This window comes from Protopterus annectens, chromosome 11.part0 (genome assembly GCF_019279795.1).
Source record: "Protopterus annectens isolate FY-2018-M chromosome 11.part0, PAN1.0, whole genome shotgun sequence".
Classification (NCBI taxonomy): domain Eukaryota; kingdom Metazoa; phylum Chordata; order Ceratodontiformes; family Protopteridae; genus Protopterus; species Protopterus annectens.
In genome coordinates, this window is record NC_056745.1 from 208,186,777 (window position 1) to 208,210,768 (window position 23,992).

At 38.8% G+C, this 23,992-nt stretch overlaps 1 protein-coding gene across 2 annotated transcripts in view; it reads left to right on the forward strand.

Annotated features, from left to right (window-relative positions):
• LOC122815270 (leukotriene A-4 hydrolase-like) overlaps positions 1 to 23,992 on the forward strand; it is a 231,259-nt gene that overhangs the window by 22,503 nt on the left and 184,764 nt on the right. For both annotated transcript variants that reach the window (XM_044087624.1, XM_044087625.1), the window contains 2 exons: positions 7,069 to 7,199; positions 12,596 to 12,716. In XM_044087624.1, the coding sequence (XP_043943559.1) occupies positions 7,069 to 7,199; positions 12,596 to 12,716 (252 nt within the window). The remainder of the gene's footprint in view (positions 1 to 7,068; positions 7,200 to 12,595; positions 12,717 to 23,992) is intronic.

Genomic DNA, 23,992 nt, shown 5'->3' on the forward strand with positions numbered 1-23,992 from the left:
CCTGAAGCAATGTTAGCACTATGCACCCTGAGGCAAAGTTAGCACTATGCACCCTGAGGCAATGTTAGCAACATGCACCCTTAGGCAATGTTAGCACTATGCACCCTGAGGCAATGTTAGCACTATGCACCTTGAGACAAAGTTAGCACTATGCACCCTGAGGCAAAGTTAGCACTATGCACCCTCAGGCAAAGTTAGCACTCTGCACCCTGAGGCAATGCTAGCACTATGCACCCTGAGGCAAAGTTAGCACTATGCACCCTGAGGCAATGTTAGCACTCTGCACCCTGAGGCAATGTTTGCACTATGCACACTGAGACAAAGTTAGCACTATGCACCCTGAGCGAACATTAGCAGTGTGCACCCTGAGCCAAAGTTAGCACTATGCACCCTGAGGCAATTTTAGCACTATGCACCCTGAGGCAATGTTATCACTCTGCACCCTGAGACAAAGTTAGCACTATGCACCCTGAGGCAAAGTTAGCACTATGCATCCTGAGGCAATGTTAGCACTATGCATCCTGAGGCAAAGTTAGCACTATGCACCCTGAGACAATGTTAGCACTATGCAGCCTTAGGCAAAGTTAGCACTATGCACCCTGAGACAGAGTTAGCACTATGAACCCTGAGGCATTGTTAGCACTATGCACCCTGAAAATTTTGTTAGCACTATGCACCCTGAGGCTATGGTAACACTATGCACCCTGAGGCAAAGTTAGCACTATGCACCCTGAGGCAAAGTTAGCACTATGCACCCTGAGAGAAAGTTAGCACTATCCAGCCTGAGGCAAAGTTAGCACTATGCACCACTAAGGCAATGTTAGCACTATGCTCCCTGAGGCAATGTTAGCACTATGCTCCCTGAGGCAAAGTTAGCACTATGCACCCTGAGGCCATGTTAGCATTATGTACCCTTAGGCAGAGTTAGCACTATGCACACCTGAGGCCATGTTAGCACTATGCATCCTGAGACAAAGTTAGTACTATGCACCTCATGCTTACTGGCAGCCATTTGTATCTATATCTGAGAGGTGCAAGCATCTGCTTTCCTTAGAGGCCAACCTGTGACTTAACCTTTTTAGTGATCCCAACCAGGTTGTCAGTAATGACATCCAGCTGATACAGCCATACCCATCTTGTCCTAAAACAGCAATAAGCCATCGTAATCTGAGGTACTTAAGTAATCCCTGCCCAAAATTCAAGGGCCTCTCAAGTAATCCCTACTCAGAATTCAAGGGCCTTCCAGATGTTGGTAGGATACACATGATACTCAGTGTCACAGTTACAAGCAAATGGCATTTGTGCAAACAGTAGAAGAGCAACAATGTCCTGTACCTCTCTCCGCGTGGCTTCTGTATGTTGACCAAAACATTTTCTTCCCCATTGTGTCCTTTTTTAGGCAAGGTCAATTTATTCAAACTACTGACACAGTCAAACAAAATCCAAACTATGTAAAGGTAGCACTGATCATTGCTAGAAGCATAAATAAGAAGTTGCATCCCCTTACAGGTCTTCCTTACCCTTGAAAATATAGTTGTCTGCATAGTTACTGAAATATGGTTTCACTGTAGTGATAACACCCTCCCAGTGCTGGGTTTCAATGTCGATCATGCTTCAGACACAACACTAAAAATTACTGTGTTGTTGAAGGGGACAATCCAAATCACTCAAAGGGCAGGACAATGACTTTGGGCTCCTCCATATCTCACTTAATGCCAATAAAAATCTCTGCCACATCATAACCATCTATAATATCCTCTCCATGTCACCTATATATCACACAGCATATTTACATAAACTGGAATCCCTCTCTATTGAACCCAACACTATCATCCTGGAGTATTTAGACTATATTCCATTAACTGGGAAATCCACACTACTGCAAATAAATACATAGAATGCTTCTAGATTTAATAAATTCTAGGTGTTTAGACTAACTAGTCCATGTCCCAATTTGGGGTTCAAATATATTGACTCTAGTCCTTACCAATATGATCCCGTATGCTCTAAACCTGTGCTTGTCCCATCATTGATCAAATCTGACCACCAGTCAGTAATAGTCAATATGACAGCAACATTTAATTTACCATCAAACCTTTCTGTCTTTAGACACTGTTCTAAAACAAATCTATTACAGTTAGCTGATGAGCTGAAGAAATTTAAGCATGCCTTCCCATCTATGACCCCTTCTCACATACCTCTACTTTAATAGCTAGTCCCTATGCTTACCTAAAAGCATGCAGTGTGGCAGCTGTTCCCTGCAGACACAAATGCAATGCCAAGTTCAAGAATAAACCTGTATGGTGGATTCCTAATGTAAGCAAACTAGACTGTGAAAGGAAGAAAACATATTGCACAAAAGAACAAACTTAATTCCCCAACCTAAAAAGTGAATTCAAAAATATTAACAAAGAACTTAGCAACCGTATCAAATCCTCCAAAGGTAAGTATGAACTAAAAACTGCCACTTAAACTACACAGCATTTTTTTTGCAGATGACTGGAAACTTGGAGCTGTCATAAACTATCTGTCTGTCTTCCATATTCTCGAGGAGGGATCTAACACATACCAAACAAGCGGTGCCTGAACCACAACCGTAAGCTAAATTTCAAGAAATATAGCAGTGCGTGTTTTACAACCATAAGCTAAATGCCAAGAAATATAGTAGTGTATCTTTTGACAAACACGAACACTGATGCACCTACCACATAGATAACATCCCTTTGAAAAGTGGCAGGTATTACCGACCTCAGCACTATCCTTTGATCACCATGTGTCCACTGTCTTTGGAAATCCTTTTATCTAGCCAGACTGACTACTAGGAGTTTACCTTCTAAGTCTAGGTACATTTTCATCCGTTTTTGCTTCTCCTTCATCAGACTCACAATAGAAGATAATGCCCCTTTCAGTATGTGCTTGTCTAAAAAGATAACAAAGCTTCAGAGACTGCAGCATTTCCTCACTAAGACACTCAAGAACTTATATTCCTTGTGCTGCACGGACTCACTTAAAACACTCTCTTCTCTATTTTCTACAGACTCTTGATGATGGACCTCTGCCTCACCTTCAGTGCCTTGACGAATCCAGTCTTATGTGACTACCTACACATCTGCAAAACAAACAACACCCTGAACAAGCACACAAAGGATCTAAACTTCCACTGTGGCATAAGCAGACTTGGTAGTGAGATAGATATATTTCTCAGAGAACCTCTCTTTTATGGAATAGGCTTCCCTTAGATTTAAAAGCAAAGAAGGTCCCTGCCTCTCTTTAAGTGCAAACTGAATGAATGGATTTAAAACCATAAATTCATCCCTGGTCTAACCTCCTTAAACCCTCATTGAAACAGGACAAAATTAGGTATTAATTATTTATGTTGTACAGTACTGATGAAATGGGATCTTGAGTCTAGGCTACAAAGGATTTAGCTGATCTAGAGCCTTTTATGAATCTATGAACCTATAAACCATCAGTTCAATCATGTTTTCAAATTAGTGACAAACAAGAACTGGAATTATTTGGCTATCAAACCAAGAAAAAAAGAAAGTTGCCAAATATACTGGAGCCACGAATGTCGGATTCAATATTTTATTGAGCGCAAACAGAAACGCAAACAAAAACCGCTAAAAATTAGTGCCTATAGAAGGCTATGATGTTAGGCAAAAGGACGTGGAGTAGACTAAAAATAGTGAGATGAGTAAAAGAGTAACCCATGGTAGTAGTAAGGTGGACTCTAGTGGGAGTCAGAAAGGTGATCAGTAGTGTTAGTAAGGTGGACTGTAATCAGTGGTGTTAGTAAGGTGGACTGTACTAGGATCAGAGAGGCAATCAGTGGTGTTAGTAAGGTGGATTGAACTGTGCTCAGGGAGGTAATCCTTGATATTGTTGAGCTAAACTTGAGGAAATACTACTTAATGAACAGAGTGGTATAAATGTAGCATGCTTTGCTAGAGTGGATAGTATGAAACCATACTGTGGATTCCTTCATGTGGTAATAGGGTATATACAGGGGAGATGGTATCAATGAGGGTAGGGTAATAGCAGAATACTAGTTGAGTACAATGGGCAATGTAAATGCACAATTATTCTCTTTCTCCTGACTAATATTATTACATTTTGCTGCTACTTTTTTGCTTTAGACATCTGGGATGGCTTGTCTCAAAACCTTTTTCATACCTTTTCCTAGTATAGCTTTCATGCAACAGAAATTAAACACCTTTCTTTCTAGATTCTTATTTAGTATTATCAACTGTAGTGTTTCTTATGACCACACAAAAATAGTAGAATTTAATCACATGTCTACCCCCTTAAATATATTAAAAATGCCATGAAGATGATGGGGAGCCAGGCTTATTGACTCTTGTTTGTGCGATTACTAGATTGCAACCACCCAGCATTTTCCTGGGAAGTCAAACTGTTAGTGTATCAGTGATTTCCTCTTTCCCTGTAATGGGTCAGTCTTTATAGGTTTTGGGGGTGCAGCTGCCCATATAAGGGTGAGTAGGGGGCTTCCCCCCAAAAAAAAATTTTTTAAACTCTTTCAGAATGTTGTTTCCAGGAGATTTATTCATTTGCTATCATACTTGTGTGAGACAATCATAAATGAGTCAATATCTTGGGATCTAGGTTATGTTGCACCTTTTATTGCATCATTCTAGGTGCATATGACAGCGGTTGTTGGTTGCTGCTGTCTTATTACTTTTGGTTATGGAAACATATGAATTTAATCCTCACTTTATTCTTAGTGGACATGAATACTTGACTCAACATTCATTCACATTTAGTATTTTGTGTGTGTGTGTGTGTGTGTGTGTGTGTGTGTGTGTGTGTGTGTGTGTGTGTGTGTGTCTGTGTGTGTGTGTGTGTGTGTGTGTGTGTGTGTGTGTGTGTGTCTGTTTACTACAAATGGGTCTATACCTTGGCATCATTTTAGCTTGTACCCGGATAACACTTAAAGCAAATTATGGCAGCAATAAATATGAAACAAAAAGAAAGTATAAACTACTGCTCAGCAATACAGAAAATTCACAAAGTTAGAGCAGGATGCTGTTCTGTAACAAATGTTCATACTGAACAGTGGGTATTTGTACCACATTGCTGTGAATATAAAAAAGTATACACAGAGCTCAACATTAATAGAACGTATCTTTCATAATTACACACAAAGAGGTAGGTGGGAGGTTGGCATAATGGTTAAGGTGTTTACCTTACAGACACAAAGTGCATGGTTTGATTCGCTCATAAGGTACTTGGCTAGGCTTAAAATGGCCCACAAGGGCAGTTAGCCTAGTACCAGCCTATGGACCTATATCTCTTTAGAGAGTTTACCACAAACGTAAGAAGGTAATGCTAAGATATGGATCACTCTACTGAAAGTATGGTATAACAAAGATATCAGAGGTGCAAGAGGGCTGTTATTTGCATATGTGCATGTAGCCAGGGAGACAACAAGCAAGATTACACTAACAAAATAAAATAACAAAATGTAAAATACAAGTAAACAATATTATGTGACTACAGCCTAATAATAATAAGTGGCTATGTTCCTGTACTAACCTCTCGTGAGTACATCACAGTATACACAAAACATATCCAACTTCTCCTTCTTTTTTCCCGGTTAGGGGTCGCCGCAGCAGATCACCTGTCTGCTTATGATTGGCAATGGAGTTTTACGGTGTCAAGTTGTCAGCCCTCTGTCCAACCTTCCACAGAAGGCACACACACAAACACACACACACATGTGTAGGGCCAATTTAGAGTGTCCAATCAACCTACAGCATGTCTTTGGGATGTGGGAGAAAACCTGGAGCACCCGGAGGAATCCCACGCGACCACAGGGAGGACATGCAGACTCTGCACAGAAGGCACCCCAGCCAAGGATCAAACCAGAGAACCCCTTGCTGTGAGGCAGCAGCGCTAACCACTGCACCACCATGGCCACCCTAAACCCTATCCAACATCTTCCCCGGTGTTTAATCCTTTGTTCCTACCAACCTGTCTTAACCTTATATCTTGACATAAGTCATACCTACAAATAGTACTAGCTATGTTCAAAGCCTCGGTTTTGTTGTCAGGATGTAACAAATTTGTATGTTCTTATGTATACTACATTTTGCTTACTTTATGCTTTTTTTGATTATTGTAATGTGTGCATGAAAATTTACTGTTACTCATGGAGCTTTTATCCCCGAGCCACTGCTGAAAAAGGACCTGAGTCCAGTCAGGCTTTCCCGGTAAGCAAATGTTAAATAAATAAATAAATAAATAAAAAATAAAGTGTCAAAGAAATATATATACTGGAAACATTACTGAAGCAGTCAAGATGATAAACGTTTGGGCAGCAAAAAGATGATATTTGGAGCAAAGTGACAGCTCATAAAGGTCCATGGTAAATTGTTAAGTGATATAATTTAATTGGCCTTCTGTACTCATCATGAAATGTACACTGGACAAGGCTCTGTGTGGTCACTGTTTTCCATATGAAATCGATACCGGTGTTGTTTCTAAGTGTGCCCCAGCAGTCATTCATGTTTTTCACCAATTACAGGTTTCTTCATATTGGAGTAACCGTGAGGTTGTATATGCATGTTTAGATGGTGTAGAGGCTTTGTATCCCACATGTGGGTGTAGGGGGCTTGCCCTGACAAAACCAGTTACATTTCAATTTTTTTACTGGGTTGAACTTTTGACCTATTGTGCATAGTGAGTTGATGCCTTACCAAACGTGTAACTCAACAAGTCAGTGGATGTCATTTAATCGACTGTATCAAACTTATCAAGAAATAGTGAAAAATCAGAAACATGCTGGTTATAAACACAGACAATTGAACATTCTTAAATGTATAGAAAGAAAAAAGCATAATCTCTTGGGTAGGTGTGAAGGATTAGGACATCCGTTAAAAGTGATATATATTCAAACAGCTAACAGCATGACAACATACACAGTATAACAAAATGAAAAAATATTAGTTTGATATTGAAGACAGCATTTTTGCAGCCTTTATTTATTGTACCTACATTTCATTACTGTTGTGTACATTATAACATACATTATCTACTTTTTTTCAGGTACTAGATACTAAGGACTTAACTATACACAGAGTTATTACTAATGGGCAAGAAGCCAAATTTTCTCTTGGGGCAAAACATGCATTTAAAGGAAGCGCTTTGGATATTACTCTTCCATTTGAGATGGAAAGGTAAGATGATGGATGTGAGGTGAGAGATGAAGGTGAGTGCAAGACTTTCTGACCCATTAATAGTTGCCAGGGTTTGTGAAGTTTGAACAGAGGGATTTCATCCTCTGTCCTTATATTTATGTGTGATGTTTGCATTTTTTGTAATTAAAGTAAAACACTATAGTACATGCCATGCTGTGCCAGTGTGTAATACATTGGTAGGAATATAAATCAATTGTGGTCTCTGTGTAGTTTGCACGTTCTCCTCATGCCTGTGTGGGTATTGTCTGGGAACTTTAATTTCTTCTCATCCCCCCAAAATTTGCTGATTGCTTGGCTACATAATTGGCTACACTAAAATGTCTATGTTTATAAGTAACAGACCTAGATGCAGCAAATTGCATCCTTAGTTGACAAATAAATGGTGTGAAATTGTGCTGATATGCTAAAAATCCAAATGACAGGCAAAGTGATCCTGTCAGAAATGCTGTGCATAGTACCAATAAACATCTAGATTTGTTTTAAAGGTGCCTTCATCATACGTTATCCCATTTTTCCAAGGAATCTCTTATAGTTGTACTCTTTTACTACACCATTCAACATTTGTTTATTGGTTTATCCATGTTTTTAACTGGGACTTAACTGGGAAGGACCAGCTAGGCCCAAGACTTGTGCATCTGAGAAGAAAAGCTCCACAAAGTAAGATTAAACATACTGATTTTATATTAATATATTTTTTATCTTAGTCTCTGCCAGAGACCAATAATTCCCATTCCTCTTCTTTTTTTTTAATACCACAGTCCTAATTTACAGTCCTTAGAAATCACTCCAAGCTGGTATTGCTTTCCCTTATTAGCATTGCTCTAGTGGAACAGAGTACCTCTTCCTAGTGAAAGGGAACAAGTAGATTTTAACCTCTGTAATCCACTAACTTCCTGCTGACCACCACACACAAACACCAGAATGTCTGCACCATCTGTACATTTCCATATATATGTAGTTTAGCTTCTTCATTTTAACTTATATAATTATCCTGTAATACTGGAGACACTTCATGCACCCTGGAGGCTACAGAATACATGGGAAAAAAACCTTCACGCCATAAGGTGGGGGACAGCTAACAATAAACAAACCTCAGGGGAAAAAAATCACAAATATGTTGAAGTAGCTGTATACAGTGAGAATAAGGATAATTTATATTTTTGTAGGAATAAACCTCTGTATAGAAGTTTATGATCGAATCGCTGATTATAAAAATTTATTATGTGTTCAAGGCAAGAATGCCAATAAATAAAACTTGAGAATGAAGCTTAACAGGTGAATTTTGGCATCAATGTTCAGAACACATGATAAAGGTTAAGACTGGTGAGACCCAATCATAATTCTTTGTTGTTTGTTAACTGCTACATGTACTACCAAAATAAAAAGGGAAAAAAGAAATGTGTAAGAGCACAAACTGTTTTACTGGCTTTTATAACCTTTAAAAGTCAGTAAACCACTTTAGCGCTGTTAGACAACAGGCAGAAATGAAGTGTGCCTCTGAAGAATAATCTGATTTAAAAGTTGTTTGGGTCTTCATTCTTCACAGTTTCTAAGTGTGGCAGAGTGATCTAGCAGCTTTTAAAGCTGTTTCATCTTATACTGCTGTTCTTTGACAGTTGACACTATCTGTTATACATCCCAAACATAAGACCTGATCTTAACAGAACTTAGTTGTGCTTAACAAAAGTTAACTGATGTCAGAAATGTGCATAACAAGTTTGGGTTCTTCTCATTTTGGGAGCATAATCATGGCACTTAGTGCCCCTGCAGGATATTTATGCAGGACACACAGCATTTTTTGAAATTACAGTATATTGCCTGACAGATATGTACGGAGTGATTGTGTTAGAAATGATCACAGCAGCTATAATTTTAGTGACAGACCAGCATAAACAGAGTAGGTGTACTGATTCAAGAGTCAGCATGATGATAGTATTCAGAATAGTTTGAATTTAGAGGTCAGGAAGGGCTGTCTTTACTGCTAAAGTAAACTGGTGTTAGTTGCACCCACTATTGTGTAGGCTATGTTTGGTGAATATATATATGTACATAAATGTCTGTGTGAAATGTCCCAGTTAGGGGGCTGTGCACTTAAGTGTCTTTGCTCAGAGTTAAACCCCGAACCTTAACTATTGGCATGCAAATGCCTTAAACTTCCGTATCAACTACTAGGTCTCCTTTAATTTTATTTTATTTATTTTTTGTTGTTTTTGTAAATCACTGAGGTTTACAGTCTATCAATATCAGTCATAATTCCATAGGTGTGTTGTTTGGTATCAGTGGTGCAGCAGGTAGCACACTTGCTTTTGGTGTAGAAGTCTGTGGGTTCTCTTCCCAATTCCTGACAATACCATTCAACATTGGGGGTAGTGTACTGTACTCCTGAGTGTGTCCTCCTTTGGAGGATATCTCTAGTAACTATGAAACTGTTGTTAGTTTGCCAGCCATTCCCTAATGCATATTACCAGCATATCAATTTTTCAATGTAACCTAGGTAATTTATTCTTTAAGGGCAGCAGGCACTGAATTGGTAGATGAAGCACTGAAATGCAAAGTTGTTTGCCAGCAGCAACCTGTTCATTAGTTGCAGTTCTCTTTAATGTGAAATTATTCAGATGACATTTACTTCTGCAGAGATTGTGCATATTGACTGATATTGCTGGATTATAATGACCCCTGAAGCTGGATTATAATGACAGCAGTTTGACTGGCCTTTTAGGGTTGACATATTCTGAAATGCGTAGTTTTGTCATTATTGGTTCATATGCATTGTTTCCCTGCTTCCTGGAAAATGTTCAAAACTACAAATTTTAAGCACACTGTCATAAGTGGTGCTGTATTGAGCAAGGAATATAATTTAGTACAATCAGGAAGGGGAGTCAAAGAACACATGTATTTATGCAAGATCCTAAAAATGTATGCAGGAGACACATGGTTTGAAACAGCCTAAAGGAACACTTAACCCCCTACTGGCCAGATGCATTTTCTATGAATGTGAGTTTCAAGGGCAGAGAAGATAGATTACTGTCGCTCATGCTAAGTCTGTTTTCATTGTGAGACTATATTGCTTTGTTTAGCAAGTGGCTATCAGCATTTGTGCAATAAGAGTTGAAATAACAAAATTAAATTAAATCAAACTATCTGTAATTATGGTAGAAGTAAAGAAGAAAATAGCGTATATGCTGACAGGTTTGAACAATGTTTATGGTAGTTGGGAAAAGATAGCTAAGTAATGGAACACTGGAATGATGGCTGCCAAACCCAAACAGATATACTGCATAAATATTCTGAAACCTTGAAAGAAGCACAGACATGGTCAGTAATAATGCAATCCAAAGAAGTTAAGGTGCACACAACATGTCCAGAAGTGAAGACAGGTGAAATCCTATCAGTGTCTCTAATACAAGAAGTTAAAGAGTTTGTACTGGGGAACAGAGATACATTTTCAGACTTGCTTGGCAGGAACAATGTAACCCAACAAAGCACTGAAACTGTGCCTAGTGAAAAGGCTCTGAAACTATACCTGATACCAGAATCCTATGCTTAAGAGCTAAAGAAAAGCTACAGAAAATGTTCAAGCCTGGGGTCACAGAAGAATCCTCAAGTGAGTGGAATAACCCCACTGTACTGGTTCCTAGGACTGCTATATCTATAAGACTTTGTAATGACGTTAAAAACTAAGCAGCATCTTCAAATCTGAATCATACCTTATATCTCGAGTGGCTGAAAAGTGAAAAATTAGGCAAGGCCAGGTTTCTTTCTCCACTTTCGCCTTAACTAAAGACAGCTGGCAAATTTCTAGACTGAGTGGTTTACCACTCTAGATGGTCTGTTCTACTATAGTGTCATTTCATCTGGTATAAATGGAGTACTAGTGAAACTCCAGAGGTTCATGGATAGGTTACGTACAACTACCATGGAAGATATTTGTAGCCTGTTTGGATAATGCAGTAATTTTCTTCAAGGAACCCTTTGCATCATAGAGGACTTATAGTAAATCCAGGTAAGTGCAATAAAGACATGGTGGAAGCCTGTTATGGGGGTGGGGGGGGGTGGGATAGAAAATGCTCAGATGAAAAGGCGGACGTAGCATGGAACTCACCCAGACACAGTGCAATAAATCAGGTTAATGCCTTCTTGGCCTTCTCAAATTATTTTTGTAAGTTTGTCCCTGACTTTGCCTCTGTAGCATGTTCCTTGACCGATCACAACAATATCAGATGGAGAGATGCTTCGTACCAAGCATTTCAGAAATTGAAATGCATGTAGTCAAAACCCATCTTAATAGCTGTGGACTGCTTGAAACTATTTGTTATCTTTACTGATGCTTTTGAGGTAGGGATTATTGTGGCAGTTCTGTCACAAAATGTAGCAGGAGACAAACAGCTAATTTGCTACATTAGCAATGAGCTCAGTAACACTGAGTGACATTACTCTGCAGTTTAAAGGGGATACTTAGAAATCAATTTGTCCTTGAAACATTAAAATATTAATTGTAAAGGAGAGACTTTAAACTCATTATAGATCACATCTTTATGGACAGAACAATGGTAATTGTAAATTTGCTTGTTTGGGCATTAGCCCTCAAGCCATTCAAATTCAGTATTACCCACTGGCTTCTTTCATGTCCGTAAAACTGAAGTCAAATGTTTTTGAAAACTTACATTACATTTCTTAATAGATGTCATTACTGTTTTCCCTGTAAATATGAATAATAAAAGAAATGGGTGCATAAAAAATGAGGATCTTTCTTGAATTATCTGGTTAAGTCTCTGCTCATTGTTCTGCTAATTTTAAATGTTTTCTTTGTATGGAACTATTTCACACATCAGGGAAAGTAAACGTAAAGTAATATTTTTGTCTGCAGTCTGCTCAACACCAGCTTCAAACTTTGAAAACAGCAGGAACTTTTTCTCATTTCAGCCATTTACCTGATCTATACACAAGCCTTGCAGGTTTTGTCTACTTTACTCCTAGTATTTACCAGAAATACCTGATTCATAGATTAGTACTAGGCTAACTGCCCTTGCGAGCCGTTTTAAGCCTAGCCAATTATCCCCTGTGAGATTCAAACCCTGTACCTTGTGTTTGTAAGGCAAACACCTTAACCATTAGGCCATCCTCCCAACCCCAAAACACCTCTGTAAGTCTCGAACCCCGAACCTTGCACACACTACACAACATGAAGCACCACTAAGCCATGGTAGATATGTAAGTGTACACTTTCTTGTCTGTTAATTCCTTTTATTGTTCACCATAATAAAAGTCATTTAGATGTAGGTGTTGCATTTTATGGTGATAGCTGGCCTTGAGCTGAAAGTGCTATCCTGTTTGTTCATGGTCTGAAACTCTTTCCTTTCTATAAACAATTTCAGGGGACAGCAGGCTGTAGTGGAGATATTTTATGAAGCCTGTCCTGAAGCATCAGCTCTACAATGGCTCAACCCAGAACAAACTGCAGGCAAACAGCATCCCTATCTCTTCAGTCAGTGCCAGGTAACTTATGGTATTCTGGAATAATAATGTAACTGTTTGTATCACTTATATTCTAGTTCTGTACTGTACCAACTGTGTGTATGCGCTTGTGCTCGCATGTGTGTGTGATACACATAATCAAACACTTAAAATGTTGAACATAAAAACATTGGTCTAAGAAAATCAAACCTGAAAATATCTTAATAAAAACATGAAAAAAATGTTTTTCAGGGGCCAAGCCTCCAATCTCCCCCAGGTAACAGGCTGCACCCCCCACACCCTCTGCCACTTGTATATACTAACTCCAAGACTGTAAAACAATCGAGAAAGGGCAAATGTCGATCATCTAGTGGATTGCTTGTATTGGCTGAATGTTCAACTAAGAAGAGTCTTCTTAACTTTCACTCAGTCATGATCTTCCTTCATAGAGTACAGCCTGTGGTCACTACATCCAACCTCAATTCTGCAATAGCTCTTACACAAGGCCCTAGTCCTACAACTTTACTCAGAATTTTGTCCTCATATAATAGTCTGTGGTCACTGCATCTGACCTTGACATTGCAGGAATTCTACCACAAGGCCCTACTCCTACAGGTTTACTAAGAATTTTATCCTTGTATAATAGTCTGCAGTCACTATATCTGACCTTGATACTACAGCAGCTCTGCCAAAAGGTCCTACTCCTACAAGATTACTGAGAATTTTGTCATTGTATAATGTAAACATATTTAAACATGAAGAACCTTGCTGTGTACTAACTTTACTCAGTCAAATTCATGCCTGCCCTGTGACTGAAAGTATCTTTGAAATAGTCAGTGCACTCTAAGGACCTCTCACCAAGTTGGCCGCTGTCCCCTGCTTCTTAACCAGTAGACTATACTGCATATTCCAGATATTTAGCCTCAGGAAATGACAGAAAACCTGTTTTACTTTGTATCTCTTTGTTAATTGCTTTGTACGGGTTATAAACTGATAGTTCTGAGTTAAATTTTGAACTGAGGGTGGGAAGCCTGCTAGTCTAAGCTTTGCGCCCTTACTCTACCCTACCCTCAATTCCCACCCACCCTGTATTACTTTAACATTTTGCTTCCTACATACACATTTCACTTGTGACTGTTATTCCAAATCCCTCCCCAAAACACCTCGCTACTTCCATAATTGCACTTCTGTTTCTTGTTTCCTACTTCCCTATCTCCATTTAAGTTTTAGCCCTATTCTCAGCTTTCTCCCTCCCATACTGCTTTGCACTATATCCGTTCATAACCACAACACTCCAACAGTACCTATCTATTCCACATTGTATCTTTTCTTTTTCCCAACTAAACCTTCATTTCTTCTTATTTTGACTACGTCATTATACTCTAACCTTTCATACCTCTCTATTCCTTACATTCCAGGCAAGATATCAGGACAACCTAACTCTCTTCTTTTATAGAAAATACTGCTCTCCTTACCTATTCTCTACCAGTTTTCAGAATCCACCATCAATGAATCTTCCTTCTTCATTGCTACTTCCCCACTTCCTGACATCTATAAAATACAGATTTCTGTACTTAATTATGCTTCTCTTCAGCTTATCTTCTATTCTTCTCCCCATATTGTGGCATCTTTCATCCTACCATGACTGATTAATATCTCTCAACATCTCTCCAACTCTGTCTTAACCACCTAGCCATACCTTTCTTTATACTCTCCACACATTGCAACAAACCTATTTAATATTGTCCCACACCTTTATTCCAAATATAGAATGATTACTGCACTTCAACTCAAATCAAAACAAAATTAAGTGCAAGAATCCTCTCCAGAAAACAAGTAAGCATAATTCCCCAATATGCTAAAATCCTTCTAGGAGGAGATATGCACCCTAATCCTGGCCCCGTGTATCACAATGAATAAAAAGATAATTCACCCCCACACACTTCTCTAACCAAACAACAGCCAATCCCCAACCATGGTGATCTAATTTTGACTGCAATAAATGTTAGAAGCATAAGAAAAAAAGGTACTTACGTATTATCGCAACCACATTTTTGCGGTTACGTTAATACTTATGTTGGCCTGAAAAGGAGTGTGAGAATTAGCGTAAGATGTAATTTAACGTCTCTATTAACAACAAGAAAGTTTTTTGGTCTTACATTCAGGAAGTTAAACAACCGTGAAAGTTACATACGCACTATTCAATTGAATGAACTGCAGTTGTACTGTTCAAAGGATTACTTGAAGTCTGAATTGTTTTTAATTGGCTGAGTTGCTGTCCTTGGCTAAAACTATTTCATGTGCAATGAGTTCAATTATTGTATGTTACCATTTGAACTGAATAGCTGCTATTTTATGAAAACGTACTTGGATTTCCGTATGCCTTCTGCTTTTCTTCTGCTTCCGTACCTCTACTAATTTTCTGGGTTCTGACTGAGCCCTACGGGCAGTTTAGTTTCTTTCCCTCTTCCCACTCACATTACTGTTACTCATGTCAGTGTAATTTAAAACGGACATTATATTTTTTAACATGTGGTTTGGCCTTCACACCATGGAAACATTTTTTTTTTATAACACTGGTTGGCATATTAGCAAGCATGCATTTCAGGGACCCCCCCCCCCAATTGTAAACCAGGTCAGAAATTCTACTGTACTTTATAGTTCTTAGCACCTTGTTTTCCTTGATTGTACCTAAGTGTTATTTAAGATTTCGGTACTTACATATTATTGCAATGGAAGTAAAGCTATGTAACATTATACTGGACAGAAATTCTGTGCTGATTTCAGTCTTGCATTTAAATGAGAGAAAATTTTTTCAAGCAGCAATATCTACCAGCTTACAAATCTGGTTGCGATAATATGTAAGTACCGAAGAAAATTGCTGAGCTACATGCCTGGATTACCCAACATAAGCCTGATGTTCTCAATGTAACTGAAATGTGGCTTAAACCCATTATAAATGTCTCTGAAGTTATACCTCCTGGCTATAATATCATCTATAATGATGGTATAAAGAGGAAAGGTGGTGATATTACTTTAATATTTCTCAACACTTACTACGTTTCCCCTTACAGCAACCAATACCAAAATTCAGTTCAGCAGAGCTTCTTATTACTTCCTCAAAATAAACAAGTATAAACAAATATGTATTACTGTCCTTTATATCCCTCCTGGTGACAATACAGCTATACTGGAAGATATCTCAGATTGGATATCCATAAAATTTCCATAAGAAAAAAAATATTACATACTACTAGGTGATGTGAATAGGAATTGGTTGGACATAAACTCTAACTCCCCTATGTCTAACATGAACGTATATGGTTTCACACAACTAATTAAGAACCCCACACATTATATGAAAGACATTAAATCCCCTACTAGACTGGATCCCGGTATTAGACCCTAGCAAATACACCACCAAAGGTACAATGTCAGACTCTCTCATTGATCATCTCTCAGTCTATATGACCAGACATCTCACGCATCCAGTTAAACAGCATATTTATAAAACAACATACAAACTTTCTAGGTTTAACCCAGAAATGTGCATTACTACACTATCATCTATTAACTGGAACTTCCTAAAAATTCTCCCCTTAGATGATGCTGTAAATGAATTTAATACAACTTTTCTAAATATCCTAACTAGCCTTGCACCTCCTAGAAGGAATAGACTAAAAACAAAAAGAGCAGAATACTAATGCGGGATAGAGAAGAAGCATAGAAAGAATGGCAAACATATAAAACACCTCAATATCTTGAAAACTTCAGAATTCTTTGGAATCATACTGAAAAGCAAACAGATGAAGACAAAAATTATACTATAATAACTTTCAGAATAATACTAAACACAACTGTAAACAAAAGTCTAGACATCCATTAAAGAAATCTTACATCCAGGCCAAACATTCAACATAGTTCTTTCACCTGCTAACTCACCACTCAAAACTGCAATAGAGTTCAACTCTTATTTTATAGATGGTATAGCATCTCTAACCATGGATTCCTCAATATCTAATCCCAGCCCTGTCCAACAGCCACATATCACCACATCCAATTTCACCTTCAAACCTGTGCCCACATCCTATATAAAACTACTTTTAAGCTGTGCTCTTCTTCAGCTGATGACCATCCAAGCGAATACCTAAAAATAGCAACCAATAGCATTTCCTATCTTGTTTTAAACCTTATAAATAGGTCAGTCCAAGAATCCCATGTTCCCTCTCTCTAGAAAAAGTCACACATTATCCCTCTGCATAAAGGAGAAAATTCAACAGACATTAGTAACATTAGACTTATAGCAATCTTGTCTCCCCTCAACAAAATACTTGAAAAATGTATTCAAAAACAATTGCTAGACTATCTCCTGCAGGAAAAACTCCTATCCCCTAAACAACATGGCTTCCATCCTTCCCAGAGTACTAGGACTGCTTTTCTAACCTATATAGATACTGTCAATAAGGCCAGAGATAATGGCAAACTAGTCTTTCCTTATTTCTAGACATATTTAAAGCCTTCAACACAGTTTATCACAGCAAACTTCTTCAAATGTCCTCACAAGGTCTCTCTCAACCCACCCTTCTGTGGTTCAAAAGCTACCTGTCCAATAGGTATCAGTCAGTAAAATGGCATTTCACATTGTCTCATTACCTCCCAGTCACCACCGGTGTACCACAAGGCTCTATCCTTGGTCCTCTCCTCTTTAACATTTTCACCAACACAGGCCACTCTTATGTAATACACAGGTGATTCCACTCTTATTTGCACATCTGACAACATAGTTGTTGTTTGTCTTTCAGCTTTTCCCGGTTAGGGGTCGCCACAGCAGAACTCCGGTCCGCTAATGATTGGCAATAAGATTTTCACGAACGCCAAGGTGCCAGCTCGACGTCCAACCTTCAACGAAGGCACGCCCATTTACGCATGTCTTTTGAATGCCCACCCAGCTGCAGGGAGGACATGCAGACTCCACACAGAAGGCACTCCCTGCACTTCAGCTGAGAATCGAACGGGAGAACCTCTTGCTGTGAGGCAACAACGCTACCGCTGCACCACCGCAGATACATCTGACAACATAGTACGCCTCGAAAAAAAAATAATCAGGAAGCTTAACAGCCACTGAAACATGGCTTCATAATGTACAACTCATGCTTAACCCAAAAAAGACCAAATTACTACTTTTCCCCCCAAACACCTCTTTCATGAAAAAACAAAATTTAAAGTGCTCTCTGTTGATAATACAACCACTGAAGTCATGTCTCATAGCAAATTATTAGGGATGATAGTGGATGATAATGTTACATTTGACCTGCATATACAAAGTTGCATAAGAAAAACTCATCAAAAACTAGGGATGCTTTACAGAGCCAAAAATTTTCTCACCTAAGCAACTAAAACTACACTTGTCACTACTGACCTTCTCCCCACACTTCTTTATGATGCTTCTATCTTTAGTAACCTCCAGGTTTTACCAAAATTAAACTTGAACAATGATAAATTTGCAGCAAATGCCCTTTTCAGGTCCCACCACTATATAGCACTAAAAAGCATAAAGTGGTTAGAACTGCCTAATCAATTAACATATACACAACTTCTCACCACATACGAAATTATCCTGCATCCACCTGCCCATCCAGCCCTAAAAAACATTCTACACAACTATGTTCCCAGTCAGTCATTACTATCCAGTCTACAAACCTATCAAATCTGCTGGGCATTGTCTGTACTCGTACAAGGTAGCTAAGGCCTGTAACTCCTTAACTGTATCCATCAGGTCAATATCCTCCCTTCCATCTTTCAAAATCACTCTGAAAGACTTCCTAACTAAATTCTGGTTCTGTTCTTGCTCAACACCAGGATAAACTATATCCCTAAATGTGAACAAGTACCTTTTCATTCCTTACAACTCCTCACTCTCCCTTCTTCATTTACTTCCTTACTGCTATCAAATGTGCTTCCCTGACATTCTCTCTGAATATACCATAAGCCTGTTCTTCCATCACTTCGTATTGCAATTCCTGTTTGTATTAGACTAACTTGCCTTTAATTTCTCTACAAATTGTCAAGCATTTCTCTAAATAGTAAATGGCTGTCATAACTTGTATACATTTTAACCAATATTTTTACTTATGTGTAACTTCTTATAATTATTTAAACTGCAGACATTTTTTGTATTATTTTTGAAGATTGTAAAGTTATTGTTTTTAAAATGTTTTGTAATAATTTGGAGCTTTTTTCCCTGGGCATTTGCTGAAGATGGGCTTCTACTCAGTTGGACTTTCCCCGTAATCAAATGTCAATAAATATATATTTATATATATATATATATATATATATATATATATATATATATATGTGTGTGTGTGTGTGTGTGTGTGTGTGTGTGTGTGTGTGTTTGTATAATATAGTCTAATCAATACAGTTTAGGGACTGTTTTTATGCAATAGAGCTGGAAATGGTATGTAAAGCCTGATGTAAATGAATTTTAGAGCCCTTTAGTAATGTATTTGAACATATCTCTCAGATTGCAGACAGATGACCAAAATAACATCAATTATGATTCTATACATCCCTCAGCATGCACTACAGTGCTCATCGAGGTCACGCTCAGTCTTACAAATGCAAACATAAAATTTGGTTCCTTTTGAAATAAAGTCTTTACCCATTCTGTCCGGTCTTATTAAGTCAGTTAAAATGCTACCCAAAGAAGAAGGCAGTTGCAAATGCCAAGGCATTATTAAATAAGTAAAATACAGGGTAAAAAGCTACTCAAAGAGGAGGTCACTTGCAAATGTCAGGACACTGTTAACATAACTAGGGTGCAGACTTCCTCATACTGCAGAACCTACCAAGGTGAGTCAGGAGTTCTATACAGTATAATATACATATTTGGAAATAGCTATTTTTGCCTGATTCATTTATATTTATAGGTTCATAGGTTGGTACTTGGCTATCAGCCCAAAGGCATATATTAGTCCAGCCACGTTGTGCGGTATTCACCGCCCCTTTAGTAGTTCCCTAGACCCTTGTACTAGCAGCTAGTACCCTTGGCCCCTATCTAGTAGTGCTGCTGGTGTGATCCCCGGTGTGAACTTTCTGTTACCCATCCACTCATCAAGGTTCCTCTTGAAGAGTGATAGTGAGGGGCTCTGTCTTATGTAGATTGGGACCCTGTTCTATAGTATGGGAAGTCTCTGTGAAGGGAATCTATCCCACCAGCATGTTCTATTCATTGTTGTGTTGAGGTTTATATCCCTAGAGCATGTAGCTCGAGTAGATTTTGTTTTGCTAAGATGGAGCATGTTCAACAATTCTGGGTTGGAGATGGCTCTGTAAATTAGACAGAGATCGCCTCTGAGAAAGCGGTATGCAACAGAGAACAGTCTTAGCTTTTTCAATCGTGCTGCATAGGGCAACTGTTTGAGGCCAGTAATCCTCTTGGTTAGGTACCTCTGTGGTCTCTCCAGCTGCTGGAGATGTCTAGCCAGGTACATTCCAATTGGTGCATTGTACTCAATAATGGGTCTGATGAGGGAAGAGTAGAGGGGCACCATTACATCCTTAGATCTTGATGCGAACCCTTTCGTGATCAGATGGGTCACATAGAAGGATTTTCTAACCACTTTGGCAACATGGTTATCAAAGGAAAGCTGACTATCTACTTGGGTCCCTAGATCCCTTATTTCTTCTTCAGATTTCAGGGGATTACCTCATATGTTGTAGTTTGCGGGTACTCTGTTTTTTCCAAAAGGGATTACTACGCATTTCTTTTTTGCATTTTGCTTGAGACCATGGCTTTGACACCGTGCATCAGTCTCATTTAGGCCCTTCTGGAGGATCTCCATGTCAGCCGGAGACTCTATTATAGCACCCAGTTTGCAGACGTCTGCAAACTTAGTCAGCCACAGCCCTTCCGTGCTTGCCTGTACTTCTGAGAAGTATATGCCAAACAGGAGGGGCCCCAGGACAGAGCACTGAGGCACACCACTTGTTAACTGGTTTGGATTCGGACATAGATCCCGCTACTCTTACTTTATGGGATCTGTCTGAGAGCCAGTTTGCGATCCATCTTGTGACATAAGGGTTTATGCCCAGGCTGGTGAGCTTATCAATAATACCTGAATGGGGAATGGTGTCAAATGCTTTAGCAATGTCAAGGTAAGCAGTGTGTACCTCCTTTCCCTTATCTATAGCCTGAGTAACTGTCTCAAAGAAATCCACTAGGTTCAGGAGGCATGATCTGCCCTTGACGAAGCCGAACTCTGTGGGGTCCAGCGACTGGAGGTTCCCAATCTCACCATTTATGAGTTCCATAATGATTCGCTCCATAGCCTTACAGATAAGACTGGTAAGGCTTATTGGTCGGTAGTTCCCAGGGTCAGTTGTGGCCCCACCCTTGTGTAGCGGGACCACCGTTGCCATGCGCCATTCTATGGGCACATATCCTGTGGAGAGGCTGAGACTGAACAGGGTATTAAGATGTGGGGTTAATTCCTTTTGGAGCTCGCGTAAGACACAGCCTGGGACACCATCTGGTCCCATGGAGGCAGTGTTTTTAGCTTTAGATAGAGCCATGTTAACCAATGTATCAGTAATAATTGGACTTACACAATCCCCTGGAATGGTAATAGGCCCTGTAGGTGGTGAGGGGGTGGGATTTGCACTGAACCTGTCAGCCAAGATGTTGGCAATGTCAGAAGGGTCAGTGTATTTTGTTCCATTTTGTACTAGCTCAGAACAGACTTGAGCATTGCCATTTAGGTTTTTGACGTAGCCATAGCAGGCCTTATGGTTATCCTTGGCATCCTTGGCAACGTTCTTTTCAAAATTAGCTTTAGTTGACTTGTTGAGGACCCTCAATTTCTTACTAATGCTGATCAGGGATGAATTTTCTGCTTGAGATTTGGCCTCTTTTTGTATAAGTCTCCTCCTTTTATTGTAAAGTTTGCTTATGGCCAGGGTCCACCAGACTGGTTTCTTCTTGCTTGAGGAAGGAGTCTTGGTTTTATTTGGGATAGCACAGTCCATGCAATCCTGAAGATGCATATAGAGTGCCTTGGTGTAGGATTCCGCATCCTGGATATCATTATCCTTCTGCAAGGGAATAGTGAAGGTTTCCACTTCAGATGCAAGTAGTTTGAAGTTTGCTTTGGAAAGGTTTTTGACTATGGTTTCTTTGACTGGGGGAGGTGGAGGGGTGAGGATGTCCAGGGTTATCAGTTTGTGGTCGGATCTGACCAAGGAGGGAGTGATAATGGGTGTGGTACAATGGGCGCACATATTTGTGATGATTAAATCCAATATGTTGTCCCCTCTAGTGGGGGAACATACTAGTTGTTCAAGGGCATTTGAATTTATAAATTCTATGAATCGCTGAGCATAGGAGTTGGAACATTGGTAGTTCACCCAGTCTATACCAGGGTAGTTGAAATCACCCAAGATTATGGTGTTGGGTAGGACCTTTATATTTTCCAATGTCTCAAGGAATGCAGAGTGAGCATCTAACATTTAACTACAATATTCTGCATTGCGCATGTTGAAATTGTCTACATAATCTAGCATTAATGTTTCTCATACTGTAGTAATTATCCTTTATATTATGTGAGTGGATAATAACTGAAAAGGGGTCCTAGTGGTCCATTTCACTAACTTGTACAAATAAAGCAAACAAATTTACTAACTCAATAAATAACAAAGCAACTGAATTAAGCAGGAATTTAGCATTGGTACAGTATGTAAAAATAAATAAATAAATAAATAAATAAATAAAAACCCTCTTTCCAGCCTGTAAATAAGATTTATTATCTTGACATGAAATATGCCTTAACAGTGCAAAAGAAGAACTGATTATAAAAGTTACACCAGTTAATGCAACCAGATAGATTGTCAAAGTAAATGGTCTGTCATTTTGAACACTACAGCAAGTCTGTTCAGCTACTTAAAAAAAAACTCAATCATTGCATTTAATTCAGTGTGAAAAGCGTCACTTTGCGCAGTTCCAGCCTTTCAATAATATAACAATGCAACATACGAACACATACTATGAAATCCTACATATAACAGTGAAGCCGTTAAGTAATTAATACTGGTAGCAGTCATAAGGCCTTTCCACAACTCCCAAGTGCGGTGCAAAAAGACAGACTCATGCACAGCACTGAACTTGCACCTCAAGATACGTTTGGTCTGGTCAGAAATCTCTGCTGCACTACACATTTAAAGTCAGTTGTGTGTGTCTTAAAAAAAGGAGCCACATTCCTGTTTTCTACCTTGGTGTATGAAGCACTACTATTGTTATCGAAACACTGCACAAAATATTTGTGACTCCACTATATTTAGCCATCAGTAGTCAATTAAAAAGATACAGTCTTATAAGACAAAGTGTATTCATCCAAATAGAAACAAGCTGTTCATGGTCTCCATGTGATGGAAATGGTAATTTCAGAGAATGCAGTGCATAAAAAGTAGTTACATCAGTGGAATCAGTATTGTGCATACCAGTTCAGGGTTGTGGAGCAGCCTGTTACAGCCCTCACTGGGCACAAAGCAGAGGAACATTTTGTTCACAAGGCATCTGACGATCACAGGGTATACACACTAACTTTCATACAACTCACAACTGTACAGACAACTTACAGCAGAAATTATATTATTAGAGAAAAAAATCACTCAGTAATTTATTATAATGCAGTTAAACTGGTTGTCCTGGTGGTGGGGTTATCACTCTAGAATCTGACTGTTGAATTATGTTAAATGTCTTAAAAGTATGGCAACATTACCTAGCAAATGTCTTAAAAGTATGGCAACATTACCTAGCACTTTTTTGTAAAGCAGATAAGATGGGAATATGCATTTTCCATTTTTGTACAGAAAATGCAAAACCTTGGGATGTTTATGACCCTGTAAGACAATATCCAAATCTACCATCGACAACAGCAATGATAATACTTGAATGAAGGCCTGCATCTGTCCTTGAAGGCCTGCATCTGTCCTAGCACTCACCAGTCAGCATTTAATTGACGTAAAAGCTGCATCCGAGGAAGTATTACAGTTAATATATCAAGCACATACATTTGATGGGATGGTGAACAATGTTTAGATGATAGAAACAAAATGGCAAATTTTCTGAAATGTTTGCATTGAACCAGTTATCAATAGTATCACAGTGAGTTAAAATGAATCCTTTCTCAGTAGTGATTGTCAAGCAGACAGTCTGTTGTGGCTATGTTAATTAAATATGAGATCAACCAAACCAAATGTGGGAGCACAAGTTAGTGAAGAAATAAAAATCAGGATGCTAATTCTCAACACATCCGGTG